General features: G+C 43.4%; 1 protein-coding gene across 2 annotated transcripts in view; it reads left to right on the top strand.

Annotated features, from left to right (window-relative positions):
• The window catches only part of gatad2b (GATA zinc finger domain containing 2B), a 30,167-nt gene extending 19,254 nt beyond the window's left edge, over positions 1-10,913 (top strand). For both annotated transcript variants that reach the window (XM_027012062.3, XM_027012063.3), the window contains 10 exons: positions 770-1,132; positions 1,644-1,770; positions 2,276-2,407; positions 3,537-3,665; positions 4,018-4,188; positions 4,474-4,828; positions 5,330-5,532; positions 5,701-5,811; positions 6,218-6,431; positions 6,620-10,913. In XM_027012062.3, the coding sequence (XP_026867863.2) occupies positions 771-1,132; positions 1,644-1,770; positions 2,276-2,407; positions 3,537-3,665; positions 4,018-4,188; positions 4,474-4,828; positions 5,330-5,532; positions 5,701-5,811; positions 6,218-6,431; positions 6,620-6,756 (1,941 nt within the window). In that variant the 5' untranslated portion in view covers position 770 and the 3' untranslated portion in view covers positions 6,757-10,913. The remainder of the gene's footprint in view (positions 1-769; positions 1,133-1,643; positions 1,771-2,275; positions 2,408-3,536; positions 3,666-4,017; positions 4,189-4,473; positions 4,829-5,329; positions 5,533-5,700; positions 5,812-6,217; positions 6,432-6,619) is intronic.
• The last annotated feature ends 9,259 nt before the right edge of the window (positions 10,914-20,172 follow it).

Raw genomic sequence — 20,172 nt, 5'->3', positions numbered from 1 at the left:
CTTTGCTTTCTTGGAAAAAAGAAAAAGAAAAAACACAATTCAACATGCGTTCAGCAGTTCACCCTCTATTCAGTAACCTCGGGCTTTCAGTCGGCACCAAAGCTTTCATTCACCAGAGAACAGAGACTCGGGTAATTAGATTCCTCCGATAAGAGTTGAATTCTCAATCACAGTAATTAGAACCCTGCAATATGATCCCTTGCTGGATGCTTGAAGGTCACAACCCCAACATCTCCCCCCCCCCCCCCCCCCCCCCAAAAAAAACCTGAAAGTTGGGAGGCTGTGCCAAGGCCAGGGGCATGGGCGGGGGTTACGCTGTCTGCGGTGCCTTGGTGGGGGAGCCCTCAGCCCCTCCATGTTCAAACTACAATGCTTGTGAATGTGATGATCATGTAATTAATCACGTAGGTGGGGAAAGGGTGTGGCTGTGGAGCCCTGCTGTCCCCTGGCCCAGTATGGGTCTGGCTGTGTGCGGTTGTGCAGCAATGAGCCCTTTCACACTCTTTCCTCTCATACACTCTCCACTCACACACTCAGCCATCGCACCCTCTCCCCTCACACCTGCTCCCATCACACTTGCAAGCCCTTATGGTCACTGTGCTTAGTCAGGGGACCGCAGTGTTCCTCAGCAGGGCTCAGAACACCTGAATCTGGCAAGTTGAATGAAGGAGGTTGAGCTGAAGTGTCAAATAAACTCACAAGTTAAGAGACACTGAGGAGATGGTCTGTTTCTCTCCCCCTCTCTGTCCACACACCCCCACCCGTGCAGGATGGAGCGGATGTCTGAGGAGGCGCTGCGTCTGAACCTGCTGAAGCGGGGTCTGGAGGTGGCGGACGAGCGGGAGGAGGCGCTGGCCAAGCGTCTGAAGGTGGAGGGCCACGAGGCCATGGAGCGGCTGAAGATGCTGGCTCTGTTGAAGCGGAAGGATTTGGCTGTGCTGGAGGGCGCCGCCATGGCAGCGGCGGCCATGGCTGAGGGCAAGGGCGCCGGTGGGAGCCAGGCATTGATGGGCATGGCCGCCTATGAGGAGAAGCTGAACGGCAGCCTGAGGGCATCAGGCCATGCCACACCTGGCAAAAACGGCAAAGAGAACATGCTGGATGAACCGGTGGACATGAGCTCCAAGAGAAGGTCTGTGGCATTACCCCCCATCTGGAGTTCACTGGTTTGAGCCCTAGTAATGCCACAGCTGTCTGTGGCGGGTAGAAAAGGGTGCTGCTCTGTAAGAGGGAGGAATGGCATTACTCTGCACCCTGGTGTTCTCTTTGGCCCTAGGCCGTTGTGGAAGTTTAGTTCCTCTCGCTGCTGATGAGGGCAGTGCGTTTAGCTGCCCTGTGTCACAGTCAACATGATGCTTGGCTTCAAGTGTCTGCAGAAGCTCACCACACCCTCCAGCTGGCTAACTAGCTACGGTGTGGGAACTGGTATAATAACTAAAATTGGGAGAAAAATGGTGTACAAATCAAAAGGGTTTTAAATATACAAGCCCAGTGTGATTGGGGTTTTGAGGCATATCTTGCAATAAGGTGTTTCCCATGATGATGGCACTCAGTATGTCTTCAGTTTAGTGGTGGTAAGAAAAGGAAAAATAAAGAAAACGGTCAGAGAAAACAAGTGCACTTTGGCAACTCTTTGTCATCAGCGTGGAGCGTGAGAAACGCACTCCGTCTCCGGATGTGATCATCCTGTCAGACAACGAAGCGTCCAGCCCGCGGAGCAGCCCACACCCAGAGGAGCGACCCCACCGTCCCAACCTGGACATGTTCAAGGTACGCTCCGTTTGCCTCCCTCACCCCTGCCTAACTGACGCTGTCTGAACCCAGCACATTCTGTCATTCCCACATTCTCACATTAGGGTCCTAGCCATATGAGTCAGCCATAAGCCACATAGCAGTGGTTCATTATTGTGATTAGGAGCGATGAAGTCAGTCCCCAGCACAAGCTCATCAGGCCTCTCAGCTTAGCTGTTCAGTGAGTGGCACACTCTGTACAGGAGTTAGAAGGATGATGGACTTATAGTAGCAAAGAGGCCTGGCTGGCTGCTGTGGGCAGTTATATATTGGTAGTTGAGTCAGGCTTGATGTAAATATGTCCTCTATGACCATTGTCTTCTTCCATTGTCTAATTGTCTTCTTTTCACTGATTGTACTGTGTGTGTGTGTGTGTGTGCGTGTGTGTGTGTGTGTGTGTGTGTGTGTGTGTGTGTGTGTGTGTGTGTGTGTGTGTGTGTGTGTGTGTGTGTGTGTGTGCGCGTGCATGCGTGGTCGTCTGCAGGGGAAGACTGGTGAGGAGAGGCAGCAGGTGATCAAAGCCCTGCGGGAGGAGCTCAGGTTGGAGGAGGCCCGGCTGGTGCTGCTCAAGAAGCTTCGGCAGAGTCAGATGCAGAAGGAGAATGTAGTGCAGAAGGTTGGTCCTCTACTAGCGCTTCACGCCCCAATGCCCAGACATGTGTACCCATGCCTTAGTGCCCATACCTACGTGCCCCCACTGCCTTCACAGCTGGTTATCAGTGCCCTCACACTGTCTGTGCATTCAGGTCCTCCACCACGCCTCCTCTCCCCTACGGGGAGGAGCATGCATGTGCATACTGAGCCTGCTCTGCTGAAAATGTTGACTCCAGCAAAATAGCAAGTAGGATTCGTTGCATCCGTTCAGGGAGAAAAGCGGCGTGATCCGAAGCTGCATTACGGGTTTCTACCTGCTGCAGCTCTACACAAAGCCATTTAATCTAGGCCTCTGTGGACTCTCCATCATTGCTGCTGCAAGCCATTTGTTCTTTAGTGGTATTTTCCTTATTTTTTTTGGAATATATTTACGTACTTCTTTTGATTGGATTTGTGTTTTCAGACAAGCCATCTGTTGGTAATGTTCTGAAAAGTATATGGCTGGTTGCACAGCTGGAACACAGTCAAATAGCATTAGACATCAAGGAAGTATATCAAATAGGGATTGACTCTTTTTTCCAAAATAAATTCATACTTGTCCTCTAGCACCCGCTTGTGCGAGTATTCCTAACAATGCAACTCCGAGGGACAGGGATGGGGTGGGATGAGGTTGGGATATGTTGGGATGAGGTAGTATAGGGTAGGGGCTATAGCTATCATCCCTTGGCTCCACTGTGCTTCTAGGGGGGTGGAGTTGGGCTTTGCCTCAGTGCCCTAGTTCTTTCGGTGTTCCCCTGGCCATCTCTCTATGTACAGTGGACTTTTTCAGACGCTGGGGCTCAGAGGGGATGAATATAGCAGAGTGCCCCCGTTGGGCACAGTTCATTTACACTAAAAAACCCCAACAGATGCAACCGAGTGAGTACAGTCACAGTAATGATGAGGTTGGCATGGTCATAAAAAGACATGGAAAAGTCTACTTGTACCCTAAAGGAGTGTGTGTGTGTGTGTGTGTGTGTGTGTGTGTGTGTGTGTGTGTGTGTGTGTGTGTGTGTGTGTGTGTGTGTGTGTGTGTGTGTGTGTGTGTGTGTGTGTGTGTGTGTGTGTTTGTGTGTGTGTGTTTGTGTGTGTGTTTGTGTTTGTGTTTCCAGGTTCCGGTAGTCCAGAATGCCCCCTCCTCTGTTCAACCTTCTCCAATCCACAGCTCACAGAGTCTGAGCAAACTGCCCACACGACCGGCCATGCACACCTCTGAGCCCCAGAACCTCCGCACAGCACAGGTGGGTTGGTGTGTGCATGTGCATTTTATTTAGTATTTAGATGTTGCACTAATATACTAATATTTGTTCCAGTTGTTTTCATTTGTATTTTTTCAAGTCATTATTACACATTAATAGAAACATTTAATAAATTTGTATTGTTTGCTGTTCTGTTTATGTACTAATTATTTCAAATACCTAAACAAAATTATTACAATATATTTTAGATCTTGTTTCTCCTGACACAAAAGGAACAGTCGTCCTTAATGTCCCATGTGATACTGATGTAGTAACACGGAAAGTGTGCACTGACATCTAGTGGCGGCACCTGTTACTGCATGTCTTTCTTTATTTCTCTGCGTGTTTGTTCCAGGGCCACACGGTGATCAGGTCCGCAGCCAGTGCCTCCCTTCCGCCCATGATGATGTCCCAGCGGGTGATAGCCCCGAACCCAGCCCAGCTACAGGGTCAGAGAGTACCCTCCAAGTCCAGCATGACCCGTCCCTCCACAGGGGGCATGAGCAATGCGGTGAACTACCAGCAGGTGAGGCCATCCTAACGCCATCACAGTGGGGTTATGGTGCAGGGCAGTGTGCTCCAATGGCTGAATGGGAAACAGCAATACAGCATGTGCTGTCCCTGTTCCTTACTGTAACTAAAGCTTTCGGTGATACTAGAGTTGAAGTGCAATACTTGAAGACCAAGTTGATGATTTACTGTTGAGAACATCAGCAGGCCCATTTATCGCTAGTTTACTGAATAAAGTGATGTGGAGTTCTGACCACTTCCTTGCTGTCATGCTGAGTAATGCTTCCTCTGTGTACTATAGGCTGCCAGCCAGCAGGTGGCGGCCTCGCAACGCTCCAGCTCCTCCACGGCCATCTACATGAACCTGGCCCACATGCAGGCGGCGGCGGCGGGTGTGAGTGGTGTGGGGGCCGTCAGCCCCTCCACACTGTCCAGCAGCTCCAGCGTGGCTGGGGTGGGCGCAGTGGGGGACCAGGCCAGCAGCCAGGCAGCCGCCAAACTGGCACTGCGGAAACAGTTGGAGAAGACGCTGCTGGAGATCCCCCCACCCAAGCCGCCCGCGCCCCTTCTCCATTTCCTGCCCTCGGCCGCCAACAGCGAGTTCATCTACATGGTAGGGCTGGAGGAGGTGGTGCAGAGCGTCATCGACAGCCAGGGTAAGGCCACAGCCTACACACCCCACTTCCCAAAACATTAACATTTACATTTAGCTGACACTTTTATCCAAAGCGACTCACAATTATGACTGAGGGGCATTAGTGTAAAATAGTTTAATCATGTCAAGTGTTGTCACACAGATTTCGTTTCATTTATAAATTCATATTTTGCTTGATGCAAAATGCACATCATTTAGATTGTATACAGTCACTTCACTGATGGTGGTAAAAAGGGGGTTTAATCTGCTTTTCATTTTTTTGTTTTGTTGCTGGAACGTCCACTTTAATTCCAGAGTATTTGCATCTGTACTGTATTGTAATCTCATGGTAAACAACTCATTTTTGCATTTCGGGATTGCCCTGTGTCATGCATATGTGAATAGCACAGTTAATGGCACGGACTTCTAGTGTGATGCGCTTCAACTTGGCCTTCAGAAAAGCTGTGCTTACTAAAACGCATCAGTCAGAAGCAGGACTCAGTGACCTCGTTTGCTGTGGTAGGTAAGATGAGGGGGTCCATGTCCCGAATGGAACCGTTCTTCTGCGCCCAGTGCCGGACTGATTTCACCCCCCACTGGAAGCAGGAGAAGACTGGGCGCATCCTGTGTGAGCAATGCATGACCTCCAACCAGAAAAAGGCTCTGAAGGCAGAGCACACCAACAGGCTGAAGAACGCCTTCGTCAAGGCTCTGCAGCAGGAGCAGGTGGGTAGGGCCCACTGCTCAGACTCCAACAGCACCATCTTCACAGGATGTTATGCATCAGCTGATTGAATGGTTTCCTCTCTCTCTGTTTTCTATGTGTGTGTGTGTGTGTATGTATGTGCATGTTTTGTGTGCGTGTGTATGCGTGTGCGTGCGTGTGTGTGTTAGGAGATAGAGCAGAGGCTGCAGCAGCAAGCCACTCTGTCCCCAAGCTCCACCCAGACTGTACCCACCGTCGGCAAGGCTGAGAGCATTATCCGACACCAAGCCCTCCGACAGGTACCGCCTTATTCACGCGTGCTCAGCAGTCTAACAAAGCCATCTGATAGGTCCTGCCCTCCTTCACGCATACTCAACAATCTTCTTAAGCCCTCTGACAGGAATAGACCTTTCCCTAATGTTCATAATGCAGGTACCACCCTTTCTTGCACATTCTCCAGTCTCCTCAAGCTTTCCAAAAGGTCCTCCCTCACATGCATATACCATGCTGATCCCACCTACTTACCATGAAAAGGGTCTAAAAAATTTTCATATGATGTGTCGTGAAACTGTTATTCCAACAAAGCCATCTATGCGCATAATCATGTCCCATTTGAGAATCAGGAGTCATTTAGACTTTGGGAAGCAGTTCCACTCTGCTCCAAAAGGAGGTGCTCCTGTCTAATGGTCATGTGGTTTTGTGCAGGCCCCGCAGCCTCAAGCTCAGGCCCTGCAACGGGGACTGTCCAGCTCGGCAAGGGGCGTTCTCTCCAACTTTGCCCAGGCCTCCCAGCTGTCTGTGGCCAGCGGCTTGTTGGGCATGAGCAGCAAGCGCTGTGGGGGAGGGGCCATCAGTCCTGGGGGCGGAGCCAGCAGCCGGACACAGCACGAGAGCCGTCGGCAGATCTATAACATCCCTGGTGAGAGGCCCTGTGGGAGCAGATGTAGCAGCCAGCTACGGCTGATCCTGCACCAATGAGAATCGCATGTTAGTGTTTTGGTTTCCGATACATTTGTTTTCTGCTTGTTTGAACCTTCCTGTATTGCTTTCTTGTTTTGTCCCTCCTGTCTGTCACACTGCTGGCCCCTTTTCCCTGGATTCGCACAGGCCTCAACATTGCCTATCTGAACCCGGGGGGCATGGCAGGCCACAAGGCATCCAGCCTAGCAGACCGACAGAGGGAGTACCTGCTGGACATGATCCCCCCGCGCTCCATATCTCAGTCCATCACTGGGCAGAAATGAGCTGCAGCAGACCGCCGGGCTTCTTCTGGATGCCCCCATGCACACACACTTGCTTGCACGCACACACACAAACCCACCTACACATGTACATGATCATTCACACACACAAATAAAAGAACACACACACACACAGTCTGCAACCATCACCCCCGTCGCATGCAGTGCCTGTCCGTGTGCCTATCCAACTAACCTATGAGAACGACTCAGCCAGCCAGATGGTGAACACCAGTTTGTCAGTGCATCTCAACTTCCATTTCCAACTATAGAAAAGCTCTTTATTTCAACTTATTATTACTGTTGTTTATTATTATTATTATTATTATTATTATTATTATTATTATTATTATTACTTCTGTTACAGGTATTCTTATTATGATTATTAGTAGCTGTAGTAGTTTTTTTGCCTATTTTTTTCTTTCTTGAGAGACGGGGTTAGATTGCAGGGTCACTTGAAATTTTGTTTCCCTTTTCCTTCTAAGCTTTCTCCCTTTTGCACCCTGTAAAATGATGAACAGTTGCTCTCATGTTATGAAAGCCCTTCTGTTCGCTAATGCAGCTGCCATTGAAGCGTATTACTCTAGCTATGCTGTCAGAACAGGAGCAGTTTGGCAAGGCCGTGCTCTGGGGCCATAGTGTTCGCGGCAAACACGTTGTGTAACTGCCGCCTCTTCGGGAAGAGTCCACAGAGACGGAGGTCGATGGTGAGAGACTTTCCTGGCAGACTGACCAATGCACTTGCGAGGTCCCCATGTTGTCTTGGGCAGGCGAGGGGTCCATGGGCAGCCTCGTTCCCCCCACCATCGCTGCTGAAGGAGGCTCATGTATGGGCTGCAAGGCGCCCACAGAGGAAGAGCCAGGAATGGCAGGGGCATCGTGGAGGGCCAGTGGTCACACTGCGTCTCCGGGCGTGGCTAGCATGCGCTGTCACCTGCATCCCCTCAAGACCCCCACTGTCACAAGATGCCCTGACCCTGGCACCCTGAGAGTGCCTCCCCCGGTGGCATGGTGTGTTGGTCTGCGGAAGAAGGAAGTGAACCACAGAGTTCCATCACCATGAACTTTATTCCCCTTTGAGTATTAAAGTCTCTTCTTTTTTTCTTTTTGGCGGCGTCTTCTACTGAAACGGTTGCGTACCTGAAAGGTATGTACCACTGGAGACGATAATCATCAAAACAGTAGTTGGAAACTATTAAAATATCTATATGGTTCATGTGTAGATTCTTAGTAGAAGAACGTTTAAGAGGAGATGCATATATCTTTAATGGCATAGACCAGGATCAATCAAGCATGTTGGAGCAATGCACGCAGTGTGCCTCCTTCACAGGGGGTGCTTTTTCTCCACGAGAACAAAAAAAAGGAAAGGGGGAACCTTTAAAAATATAGGAATGCTGGAGCTGCCGGGCTCCTGAGGTATAGATGCCAGCAGAGAGTCTCCGCGAGAGTTAGGAGAGAGACCGCCACATGTTGTGCAGTGGTCGTAGACAGGGCCTGGACTCATTGCCCTTCTGGCATGGTGCCGTGGTCACTGATGCAGTGACTCCACTTCAGCGCCGTCCTGGCCTACCTTGCTTTTCATTTCAGCACAGGCTAAAGTGAGGCAGAAGGTGAATCAATGCTCAAGGTGGCAGCATTAACAGTGTTTGATCAGTATGCAGTATTAGCAATCAGGTGGGTTCTGCTGTAGATTTGGGATCAGAATCAAAGCGCTTTGTCTCTGTTTATTAAGACATTCAGATGATGTTGTCCTTTCCTCACTCACATAGTGAATAAGCACTTGACTGACTCCTGTCAGCTGCATCATTGCAGCGGTATGAATAGCTTTTTCAGGAAGATGGGCTAGTGTGATTAGCTTGCTCATCGATCATAGTTACATGAATATTTAAAGATTATCAGATTTGGGGGCACACTGCAAGTTTGGGCTCTTACAATGACCATTCCGTTCCTCAAGCCTTAAAATGTACCTCTTAGCAGTCGGACACACAGGTCTGTGTGGTGATGGAGATCAGCAGTAGGAGCTGGGCTGGTGACGAGCTCCGGTCTCTGTGGAGTTGTGGTTGGATGTCAGCCTGGTCAGTTCGGTTGTACTGTTTCGAAGGCTATATGTCATGTTATTGCTTTTGATGGAATGATGCAACTTTTAAATAAGTAATTGAAACTACCTTGGCTTTGATTCGCAGGTGCAATATTAGGTGGTAGAAAGTTTATGCTTAGAAAAGATTATCTAGATTCTACTTTTACTCACAATTAATCACCCCCCCCCCCCTTTAGTAAAGGCATTGAGTTGATTTTTCATTCTAATTTGTGTTTTCTGTCCTCTTGAAGCAAATGCAGGACTTGTACAGTCGCTCTTCTCACTCTCCTACTCTCTGCCAGACTGGAATGGATGCTTCTATATACCTTTGTTGAGATCGACCGGTTAGATTTTGAAATGTCATTTTCTAGGAATTTTAAATATTAAACTTACTTTGATGACTCCTCAATTAAGTTCAGTTTGGTTTGTTATTTAATTTGCGATCTTTCATACAAAAAAGAAAATCAAATATAATCTAAAAAAATAATGACCACCCAATATTTGCTAGATCAGAAGTAATAATCACATTGTACAGATACTTTTTTTTTTCTCTCCCTTGAATTAAAAAAATAAAATTAAAATGGTTGTATATTGTGTAGAGAAGCAAACAAAAAGCCATGAATATTGTGAAGCTTGTCATTTCGTTTTGTGATCACTGTGTATTATTGTGTAACAAATGTGCAAAATGTACGGGATTATACTTCTCTTGTTTTTGAATGAGCTCTTTTTCAGTGCATTCTCCCTGGCTGTATGTTTTTGTAGTCTGTAGTATTTACGAAAGGGAAAAGAAAAAGTCCTGGTGGAGTGTTTGGTTCATCCTGCAGTCTTTGGTCTGAGACATGATGGAATCCTTTTGTATGTTACCTTTTGTGTGTTGCATTTTTGTCAATAACACTGAAGTTAAACCAATGTTCAGTGAATACACTTATTTCTGTAGGTATCCCATGCAAAGTGCCAGCCTCCCATGACCTGTAGTGGATCAGACATTTGACAGTATTAACCCACACCTGACCAAACCCCAAGCACTCGCCTGTAGATGCGAAATAAGACATTACCACACATTACCTTCAGTTATCTTGAGTTGAATTACAGGGTGGCAGTTACCCTTTTGGGAGAATATGTAAATTTCTACTTCACCTGATATAAAAGCTTTCTTCAGTATGCCTCTTACTCATGTTTTCCCCCTAGTGGGAAAGTTTGCAATGCTCTTATTTTGTTTTTCATGAAAAATTGTACACATTGTATACATCTACATTTTAAAGAAAACCTTTGTTTTGACTGTTGTTATGCTTTCAATTTAGTCAAATCTTAAGAGTGGGACAATTTTGCACACTTTCGAGTATTGAATATAAAGATTGTGACATTCTTAGATATTCTTTCAGGTTTCACCATCAGAGTAAGAGTCCATAATTTTCCTGATTGGACAATCAGCTTTTCTGGAGATGAGCATTTTAGCACTGGGGTTTGTGTCTCTCCACTGTGTGATGTCACTCTAGAAGCCACATCATTGTTTCAGTACTTTGTCATTCTTGTGTTTATATGACTTTTTTTTCCCTCTTATTTGTAATTTGTTGCAATATATTATTTGTTGAAGTGGGAGACTAAGGCTTGGGTCATATTTACTTTGATTTTTAATTTTCTTACATTTTGAATCTTTTTTTTTTTTTTTTTTTTTTTTTTTTTACAGATATCTGCAATTCCACCAGTTTTAATATTCAGAACTTGGCAATATGTAAATCTGTTTTGTTAAATAAAAAAAAACTATAATTGAGTTTTTAAAAAAGTATTAATTATATGAACAACTGGGTATTGGCTTAAACAAATGAATTTGAATCAAGGCTAAGAAAAGTGCTTTTTGTCAAGTTTTTATTTTCATTTGGAAAATTTAATCCAGACCTTTTGCACATCCTTGATATTTAACTGTCTAAAAATGGAGATGAAATGGGGAAAAAAAATGCTGTTTGATTACTGCCGGTTGATTAACAACAATTATGCATTGACTGAAAAAATAAGCTAATTTTGGAGGAAATAACTTTGTAATATTTATCTCTTGCAAGCTATGTTTAATAAAGGATGGAACAGTTTACCTCTTGGAGTTGGTCACTTTAAAACATTCAACATTCATCATCATCAAATTTTCCCATTTCAAGCAGTAACTGCTTCTTTATTCACTTTTTTCAGTGTACAACCAAAAATAAAATGGCTATTCTGTACTTCTGCCTTGTGTGTAATGAGACTCTGGGTTGGAGTAGAGATGCAGGAACCTAGAGGCATTTTCAGCATAGTCACTGCTAGCACGCAGAAGCAGTGAAGAAACTGTACTGCTGGAGTATGCTCTACCTGATTCATACTGGACAGCGGCCCTAGCACAGAGACCTGAATCCCAGGAATAGGCAGTCAATGCAAAGCAGGAAGAAGAATGCAAAAAGAAAATAGTGGTTACTGTCAGGTCCACTCAATTTACCCATTTTTCCCTATGATGGTAGACTGTTGCAATACTGAATGTGCTGTGTTTAGGAAAACAATTTCCTTGAAGTATTATGGCAAGTAGTAACAGTATTTTGCATGGACAAAGAGCTAAGAATACTGGGTCTTTTCTTTTGGGCTGATGTCTTTAGAGACGTATCCAGTTGTCCTGAATAATTCTGCAGGAATCTTAATAAAAACCTTGTTTGCCCATCTTGGGTTGGCTTGATCTACTGTGTGGTTACACCTTCCACTACCCTATGACTCCTGGAAGCCTGCTAGTAGAGGCCATTCTTCACAGCGGATGTCTTAATAGCCTTGTCCTGCTGGTAAGTCTCTTTATGCATAACCTTGTTAAATTGCATAGAACAGTTCACATTAGTTACCTCTGCATTCATGCACAGACCTCTTGCTTGCCTGCATGTATGAGTGCCTGGGAAGGTCTCTTATATGTTGTTAATACTGTTTCTTTTTCCAGCAAGGAGGCACCAGTGTGTTCTGTTATGTTAATGATAATAATTTTTATATTCACATATTTTAAGGTTTACAAAATGCTTTAGTGAAAGACATAAGAATAAGCTAAAAATAGATTAAATTAAAATATTAGAAAATAAAAGTACATATGTTGAAAATGAATTAAAGTCTTTATTTAAACATCTTTATTTAAATGTTCTTAGATCATCAAGATCCCTCAGGTCACTTGGCAATTGCACTGCTTAGGGTCATAGTAAGAAATGTCTGCCTTTAGTCGGGTAGTAGTTATGACCTGTATTTTACTGTTGGTAGATCTGACAGCTCTTACAGGAACATAACTAATAATAATTTAACCGAGTTACAATAGGGAGAGGGCATTAACATATTTGAAGGTCATTAAGAGTATCTTAAAATCAATTATGCAAGACACATGTAGTGCAGTTGTCTGAGAACAGGTGGAATACATTCTCTTATTCTCATATGTGTCAAAATTCTCATTGCAGCATCTTGTAGTCTGTAAGATAGAAATGGAGTTCTTTGGTAGGCCATAAAAAAGAGTTTCAGTAATCTAGACAAGTTGACACAAAAGCACGTATAGGTTTTTTGTTGTTGGCTCTTGAGAGAATGTCATGGACCTTGGAAATATTTCTCGGGTGGTAGAATGCAGTTTTGCAAACCTTATTTTTTTGGTTCTTAACTAAGCTTGCTGTCAAAAGTAACACCTTGGTTTTTGACAGTTTTAAGCCTTCACAGATATGTGCTCTAAGTCTCTCAGTACATTTCTCAGTTCACCATTACCAGTAACTAGGAATTTGGTTTTGTCTTTCTTTAAGCTATAGAAAATTGAGACACATCCAGGATATTTCTATCCTCTGGACATTTGAACAAGGAGCTCATACTCCTTCATGGCTCTGTAGTCAGGACACACACAGTTGCTACTGGTGGAAGGGAATGTTGTGTCTTGGCTAATGGGAGCATGTATAGCCAGAAATCCACAGTCTATGTAACTGAGATAACTGCATAATTGTATCATTGAGTATAAACCAGGCACACATTACAAACCACTAATACACCAACTACACATTCCTTTCATGGTATAAAATGAGGGGTTAAAATGTTTGCATCAACATATGAGAGTAAAAGGTGTACTGCCTTAGAGTGATTGACACATGGCCAGCCCACATAGCCTGATGTTCATCCCCAGGCTCCTGTACACAGACTGATTGGCGTCACTGTCAGCTCTGATTGTGTGCATTCATAACAATGGTGGATGATTTCCTTAGTATCAAGGCTGGCTGGGTCCTGCCAATACAAACAGAGCTCTGTCCTCAATGGGTTCACCATCATTAGGCTGGAACTTCTGAGACAGTAATTAGTTGGTTCAGGTGCATAAGAGCTCATTTGTAACAGGACAGAATAGTGAGAGGAACAGAACTGTTTCAGTATGTGGTTTGAGTGTTTTGTTTTATTTTGGAGGGAATCTCAATCTGTGTAGTTAGCAACACGCATCCCCATTTGGATATACTTCAGAGATCGTCATTGTTTTTTTGCCAAATCAAAGGATAGAGATGATTATCAGAACATTTCTCCAGCTGTTAAGAATCAGAACATGTAATAATGATAATATATACTATGTCACTGACATAACATTTTTTTAAAAATCGTATCATTATATGAGAAGTTAAAAAATGTTAGCATATGCCAGTGAGATTTAATTAAAGTAATTTTGGAACATGTCTATTGTCACACTCAGAATGAAATGTAGTCGTAATGTAAAGTGTACTTTCTTTTCTTCTCACACATCTACAGTGAACATTCACAACTGCATGATTTTTTCCATGAACTCCATTCACACTTTTTCCCTGAGTTCCCTCATAGCAGGTAGCTCAGAGGTAGTTTCACTACTTATGCCCTACCACCTGGTTCTCTTTTTTTTTTTGCCTCATTACATATGTGGCTGTATGGGGTGGATTGTACAGGTATTTTGGTCTCATCAAGTTTACCAAGTGTTCTATTATCTGGTCTTCAGGGTGAGAAGCCTCACAACCACATCTGGAAGGGGTCAACCCCTTCATTATGTGGATTCTGCAGAGGTTGTTAGACTACAGTTGCTAGATTACAGTTATTCCAATAGATTTATGATCTACTGGAATAACTGTAATCTAGCAACTGTATTCTAACAGTTGCCTGTCTGTCTGGGTTGGTTTTTTTTTGGTTTTTTTTGGTTTTTTACATATACTCATGTATCCTGATATCTGACACAAGGACATAGTGTTATGGCAACCGCAATGAAATCCATATTATTGGCCTGACATTAATTCTGGCCTGATCAAGTCCTTTTTGGCTTTAATGTTGAAAAAGTTCATCAGTACTGTGAGACACAAAACAATTTGACCATGTTGTTCATTAACTGGGCTTTGGGACTGGAGCATTGTCATTTATCTGTCACCCACGCCTACGTGTTGATTTTTCTCTGCCTGTGCCCCATTAGTCATGGTGAAGCGTGTGAGGAGGGACCGCAGGTCAGAGGCTGTCACTGCTCTGGAATGTGGCCTCCAGTGGTGAACACTCCCTGATGTTAGGCCAGCTGCTCAACGCCAGACCTCTGACAAGGCTGGACCTGTCACTGTTTGCCCGTCTCCTCACGCCCCTTCACACCCCTTCCTCTCCTCTGACTGGCCTACAAAGGCCAGGGGGTAGGGGGTGACACAGATGTTTGGCTATTAATTTTTCAGCATTATGTGATAGCATAGCTGGTATTTATTTATTGTGTATTACTGGATTTTGTATTCTGTACTGAACCCACTTCTTTTTTTACTGCAGACATTGAAGTATGCATCACACCTTTTTTTTTTATTTTCAGGCTTTAAGACCTATTGCCATTGGAGGGCAGCCTCAAACAATATTGCTTCTTAACCATTAAGTCTTGGATTTGATGCCTATTTGAAGTATGGGGTATTCATAAGGGTCATTTTCACTTATTTGTTAGTTTCTAATTTGCTTTTCATAGTGTTATTCATTGCTATCCCTTTCATACTATAAATTATTACATTATCTACTCCATAAAAGCCCCTAAAGATCTCTGAGATGCCCTAACCATGTTCAGATTGTCTATATGACCATGCTGAAGAAGGTCTAACAGAAACAGAACATTTTGTCAGCAGGGAATGCAGTATAGTATTGGCCATGTTCATGGAGAGGCTGTCACAGAGATACATATTTGTTTCTAATACCCACTACCCCATCTGCTCCTCAGACTTAGAGTGCTAAGTCTATAGTCAGATAGACAGCACACACTCATTCAGCCTCACCTACCCTTGTGTTATCATGTTGTTCCTACTGTAAGGATGGATCTTAAATCTCCCCCTCTCTCCACCATTGCCTCCTACCTGACATTCTGTCTCACGATGGTCAAAGGAGAGGTATCGTATTTATCAGATATGTGTGAGTGACAGCAGGCATCAAAGATTTTAGACTTTTGATCACTTAGATTGTGTGAGATGTGTACTTAGGTGGGAGAGTTTATGATGTCAGAATATGATGAGCAGGTATTCTCATTTGTGGAATAACATCCAATGTGGATTGTTTTGGAAACCCATATGACAAATATGTTAATGTTATTTAAAGTGCCTCAGTTATGCCTCTCGATGAAAGGTGGTTCGTCCATCAAACCTCCCAGTCACCCTGTGGAAATGTATGATTTTATTTATTATATACATGCCATTTTGTTTGTTTAAATGCTTTAGCATTGAACACATTACAAAATACAATTTGAAAGTTGCTTTTAGCCAGAAGCATATAGTAGCTGAGGGGGTCAGATGGGCCTTGGAGTTAAATTGGAGTTTAAATGGTAGTTTGGGGGTTTGGGGTTTGGGGATTTTGGCACCTGCCCAGGAGACATCTAAGAGGTTTGCTATTGATTTCCTTTCTGTTCAATTAGCAAAATGCTTTTTATTGCACAGAGGCACAGAAGTGCTTAATGCTGTTTAGGGCTCATTCTCATCCTTCAGATTTGAGACAGCCCCATTAGACTGGCCCTTTGCTAGCAGGCTCCTAGGGATGGCCAGATTCAAATTCACCTTCGTCAAACAATTTAAGAATTATAGTTTCACTGAGTAGTTGTGTAATGAAATCAGCGACGTGGTGAAACCTTCTCCCTATGGCCATGTATTTTAACGAACCTATTCTTGTCTTTGGTTTGGAGGAGACTCATTCTTCACAAGTGAAAAAAAAAACAAGCTTTTGTAGGGTTTACACTGATTAGGTTAACTTTCCACTATTATACAGTCCTGACCCTTAATCACAGTTTCCAGCATACTAAAGACCAAAGGAAACATATAAGCATCCTGAATGATCTCATCAGTAAATGAACACAGAGCTTCATAGCAATCTGTACTATAGTAAATTATTCACTGTATATGGGTACGGCAGCAGGTCGTTGCCATAGCAGTTCCTGGGGTTGGGGGCACAGATCGTCCTGTCATTGGCTCAGGTGTGCTGGGGTCATCTCCTTTTAGAGGTCACCTGACCCTACTACCTGAATGCCAACCTATAATGTTTCACAGAGAATGTTTATCCAGGTTTATCTTTCTCTTCTTCTTTAGTATACCTTTGTACATATTGATTTATGATTGATATATGAATTGTCGGCAGTCTTTTATCCTATTTTCATATTAATTAATAACAGGATAAATTAAGGATAAAAGGATCAGAGTTTCAATCAGAGTTGCATCAATTTTCAAAATTTTCAAATTTCTCCTTCCCTGCTCTCTGTGAAATCTCTCTCACATATTCAGGCCCAAGACTGTTGTGTCTTCCATTGTGCCTTTTTTCTTCCTTGTTTTCCTTGCTTCTTTTATTTTTTCAGCATAGCTAAAGATAGCGTATCTATGGAATCCTGGGAATTTGAATAGTCTATGCAGGAACATGTCCGGGAGGTCCGTGCTGACCTCGCAGTGAGGAAGGGGAGAGCTGGTAAATGATAGATAGCTAAGGGTGGGATGGGGGAACACTGACATGCTGGTGCTTAATATGAGATTTAGAAAAATTAATAACTAATAATTCATAGAACTTATATTGAACTCTGTCTGTTTTGAGGTGAGTAGCTGAGACTTTCAACCAAAAAAGACAGAAAAACACAAAAAACAAATGAGAGGAGAAAAGTGCTTTTATTCATAGGTATAAAAGAACTTTTAATTTTTCTGAAAATAAATGAACACCGACACCCATGCTATGCATTATGTCCCAGTATGCTCATTTAATCTTTAATATGCTGCACAGAATTCTAAGAATTCCTCTTCCATTTTGCAATTACTCCAGTCACTGTGTATGACTGCTATGCTTCACTTTTAAAATATGTTGGCTATCATACACCTTGTCACTGCCACCGATAAAGAGTTTTGCTGTAGCCTGACCCTGGCAATAACACTACTGCTACTCAGAGTCCAGGGCCTCTGCTCTTGTGTGAAATCTGCCATTGCCATCCAAAGGATGATCCACAGCAATGAAGGGCCTTCACTGAGAACTTCAATGTTAACACCCTGTCAGCTGGACGGATCATATCCAAACACAGTAGATTGAGCTCACTGCGACTGGGCACTTTAAGGACTTGTTAATCAGCTTCTTAGCTTCTGACATTAAGGTTAGGAATCCAAATACACACATATGACTAGTGAGATTAATCTGTGGAAAAAATACTAGTTTCTAAGCAATCTTTACAGCACCTGTCCTGTTGAGCACAAGTCATAAACACAGTATGAACTGATCTGAACTGGCCAAGGTTCATCTCAATCTCTCAAACACACTACTGTTCTGACTTAACAGGAAGCTGCTGTCATGGATTTTCTGTGTCCATCACCATGGTGACCTTGCACAGGCCCAAGACGTAACATGATGCAGAGGCGTGTTTTTCTGCAGTAGCCTGGGTTGACTGAGGGCCCTGCTACACTGCTGCCTGGCCCCAGAACAATGGCTCCCTACAGAACCCTCCACTGATCCACCCACAAATGGGCTCATCACAGGGGGCCACAACAGAAGCAGAATTTTCCCTTCCGCACCAGTCCCAGACGCAGTCATGGATTTTCCCTAGCCTAATATTCTCCATGATTTGAAGAAGACATTCTCATTAAGGAAAAAAGAAAAACTTTGGAATGCTCATGTTCACTGGAGTCCAGTAAAATGAGAAGCTACTGTGAAACTGAAAACTAGTGCAAAAGGATAAACTGCCCTTCAATTTACAATGATATTAGGTTCAATATCTGGCTTATGTCAACATTATTTTAATATTTATGAAATTCTTTCAAAGTACTACAGAAAGCATATTCTAAACAACTTAAGAATTTGAAGCTTTTACACATATAAATCATCAGAGTGTATGGTGAGTGTGTAATGTGATGGGGCCATGTTCAGATTACAGTAAGTGTAGGCTGAAGTGTATTGAGTGTTTGGACTGCTCCCTCAGGACTATGGTCCAGTGGCTTCACAGTGGGGGCAGTGAGGACCACCCGAGACCTGTTCTGCCTTACACCACCACATCTCAGGACAGTGCTCCCGTTTTTTATTTGCATGAGCTAAAAGTGGAATTAGAGATTTGTCCTCACTGAGTTGGCTGAGAAAGTCCTAACTATATGATTTTAATTTCCCATTTGTCTTTACAGAATCTATGGCCACTTTAGGCTGGATGTGGTGGCATGGATTTCATCGCTATAATGTCTTGGTTAATTCACGACTGTTTCCAGTTTGCACTGGAAATAAAACTGCTGACATGGCTCCATGAAGCGAATGAGCAAGCCTTAAAAGGATCTATACAAAAGGGACATTAAACATAGCAACAAGTCCCTGCATGTGTGATTAGTACTGCAGTCAATGCAGCAAAACCTGGTGCCTCTTTGATGAGTTTGTACATTAGTGACTTGAAAGAGAAAGAGAAAAAAAAAACTGATGGAAAATGGCAGAAAGGATATTTCCCTCTAGTGGACTGTCACTGACACATATAATGCCAGTTGCTGGAGAAGAACATGGATATGATTACTGAATCTATGACCAAATAGTGGAGCATAAAGTGTCTCACGCATGGAGCCACACTTGCTTGCCTCTGCCGACAGAGAACAAGTGAATGGCAGCATGAAGAGGCTTGCAAAAAAACATTATCTGGAGAACCAGAGAATCAAAGAGTGCCAGCAGATGTGTCGCAAAGAACAGTGGAGAGCATGGTTGAAACTGTCCTGCTGTGTGAAGAGTTAATGAGGGTGTGAAGCTCTGAACAGACCATGTGATGCTTACTCTGCTTTCTTCATCTAATTTAGCCTAAACACATACTTATTTCTACTTCATCAGGTCTGAGTGTGCTGAATTTTAGTCACAAAGATGAACATTACAATTAGTCACTATGACAGGCGAGTGGATATTTTAAGATATTTTAGAACAAGAAGAAGAAGAAGAATGTGCCAATAAAACATTTTTTGTGGTTGCTTCACGTCAGCCTGAATTGGTTATTTTCTATATCAGTATCCAAAATGAACCTTGTCGGTTAGTAGCATGTTTTATTTTATTATATTTTATTATTTTAGATTATGTTATATTGCAAAATTAGAATTTAGACATGAAAACTATCACATTATCTTCCCATCTCAGCAGTTTCAGAAGTACTGTAAACCCACAGATAGACCTATGGAAAAAGCACTGAAACAAAACGTTCGACACTGCATTACCATTTAAATAAAAAGGACCAATATAATTAGAAGAAACAATTGCCCTAGAAAAACAAATATTGGCCAAAGGCTGCGTGGCCAGCATTTTGTGCACCTTTAATGCATAACAGAGATCAAAAACCAACAGTAGAAATGTCAGACAGATTTTTTTTCTTTTTTTTTTTCCATTCAAGGGAATTCCAAGCCAAATTGCCTTGAATGATTTCACGGTGAAGCCTTTTCCCACTGTTTTAGATGTCCACTGTTTACCTCTAATGCTTCACAATACAACTTTCTTTTCCAGACTCATAAGGAGGAAACAATTAATGAGAAGAGTTCAGTCCATTCGCACAGAGACAGTTTTGCTATGAAAGGAGAGCGAGAGTGATTCCAGACTGCCCTCCAGGAACGCTGTTCCTACTCTGCTGTTTTAGATAAAGGAGAAAGAGCTTGCTTGTTCTGTGATGAGCTGATGATGGCCCACACATTCAAATATCTCTGCCTGGGCTCTCTCTCTCTCTCTCTCTCTCTCTCTCTCTCTCTCTCTCTCTCTCTCTCTCTATGTATCTATCTATTGTTCTTTTAGCAGGTGCTATATGTTCCATGTGTTCTTCTTGATCTTAAGCCCCCATAATCATCCTGCTTTCGGGAACTGGACTTATCTACTTCTCTTTCTTCTCTCTCGGGGGAAATGGTCTCTGTGTTGCTCAGCATGTT

The sequence above is a fragment of the Electrophorus electricus genome, chromosome 2, assembly GCF_041902795.1.
Source record: "Electrophorus electricus isolate QZ-2024a chromosome 2, ASM4190279v1, whole genome shotgun sequence".
NCBI classification, from domain to species: domain Eukaryota; kingdom Metazoa; phylum Chordata; class Actinopteri; order Gymnotiformes; family Gymnotidae; genus Electrophorus; species Electrophorus electricus.
This window is presented reverse-complemented; position numbering and strand designations above follow the sequence as displayed.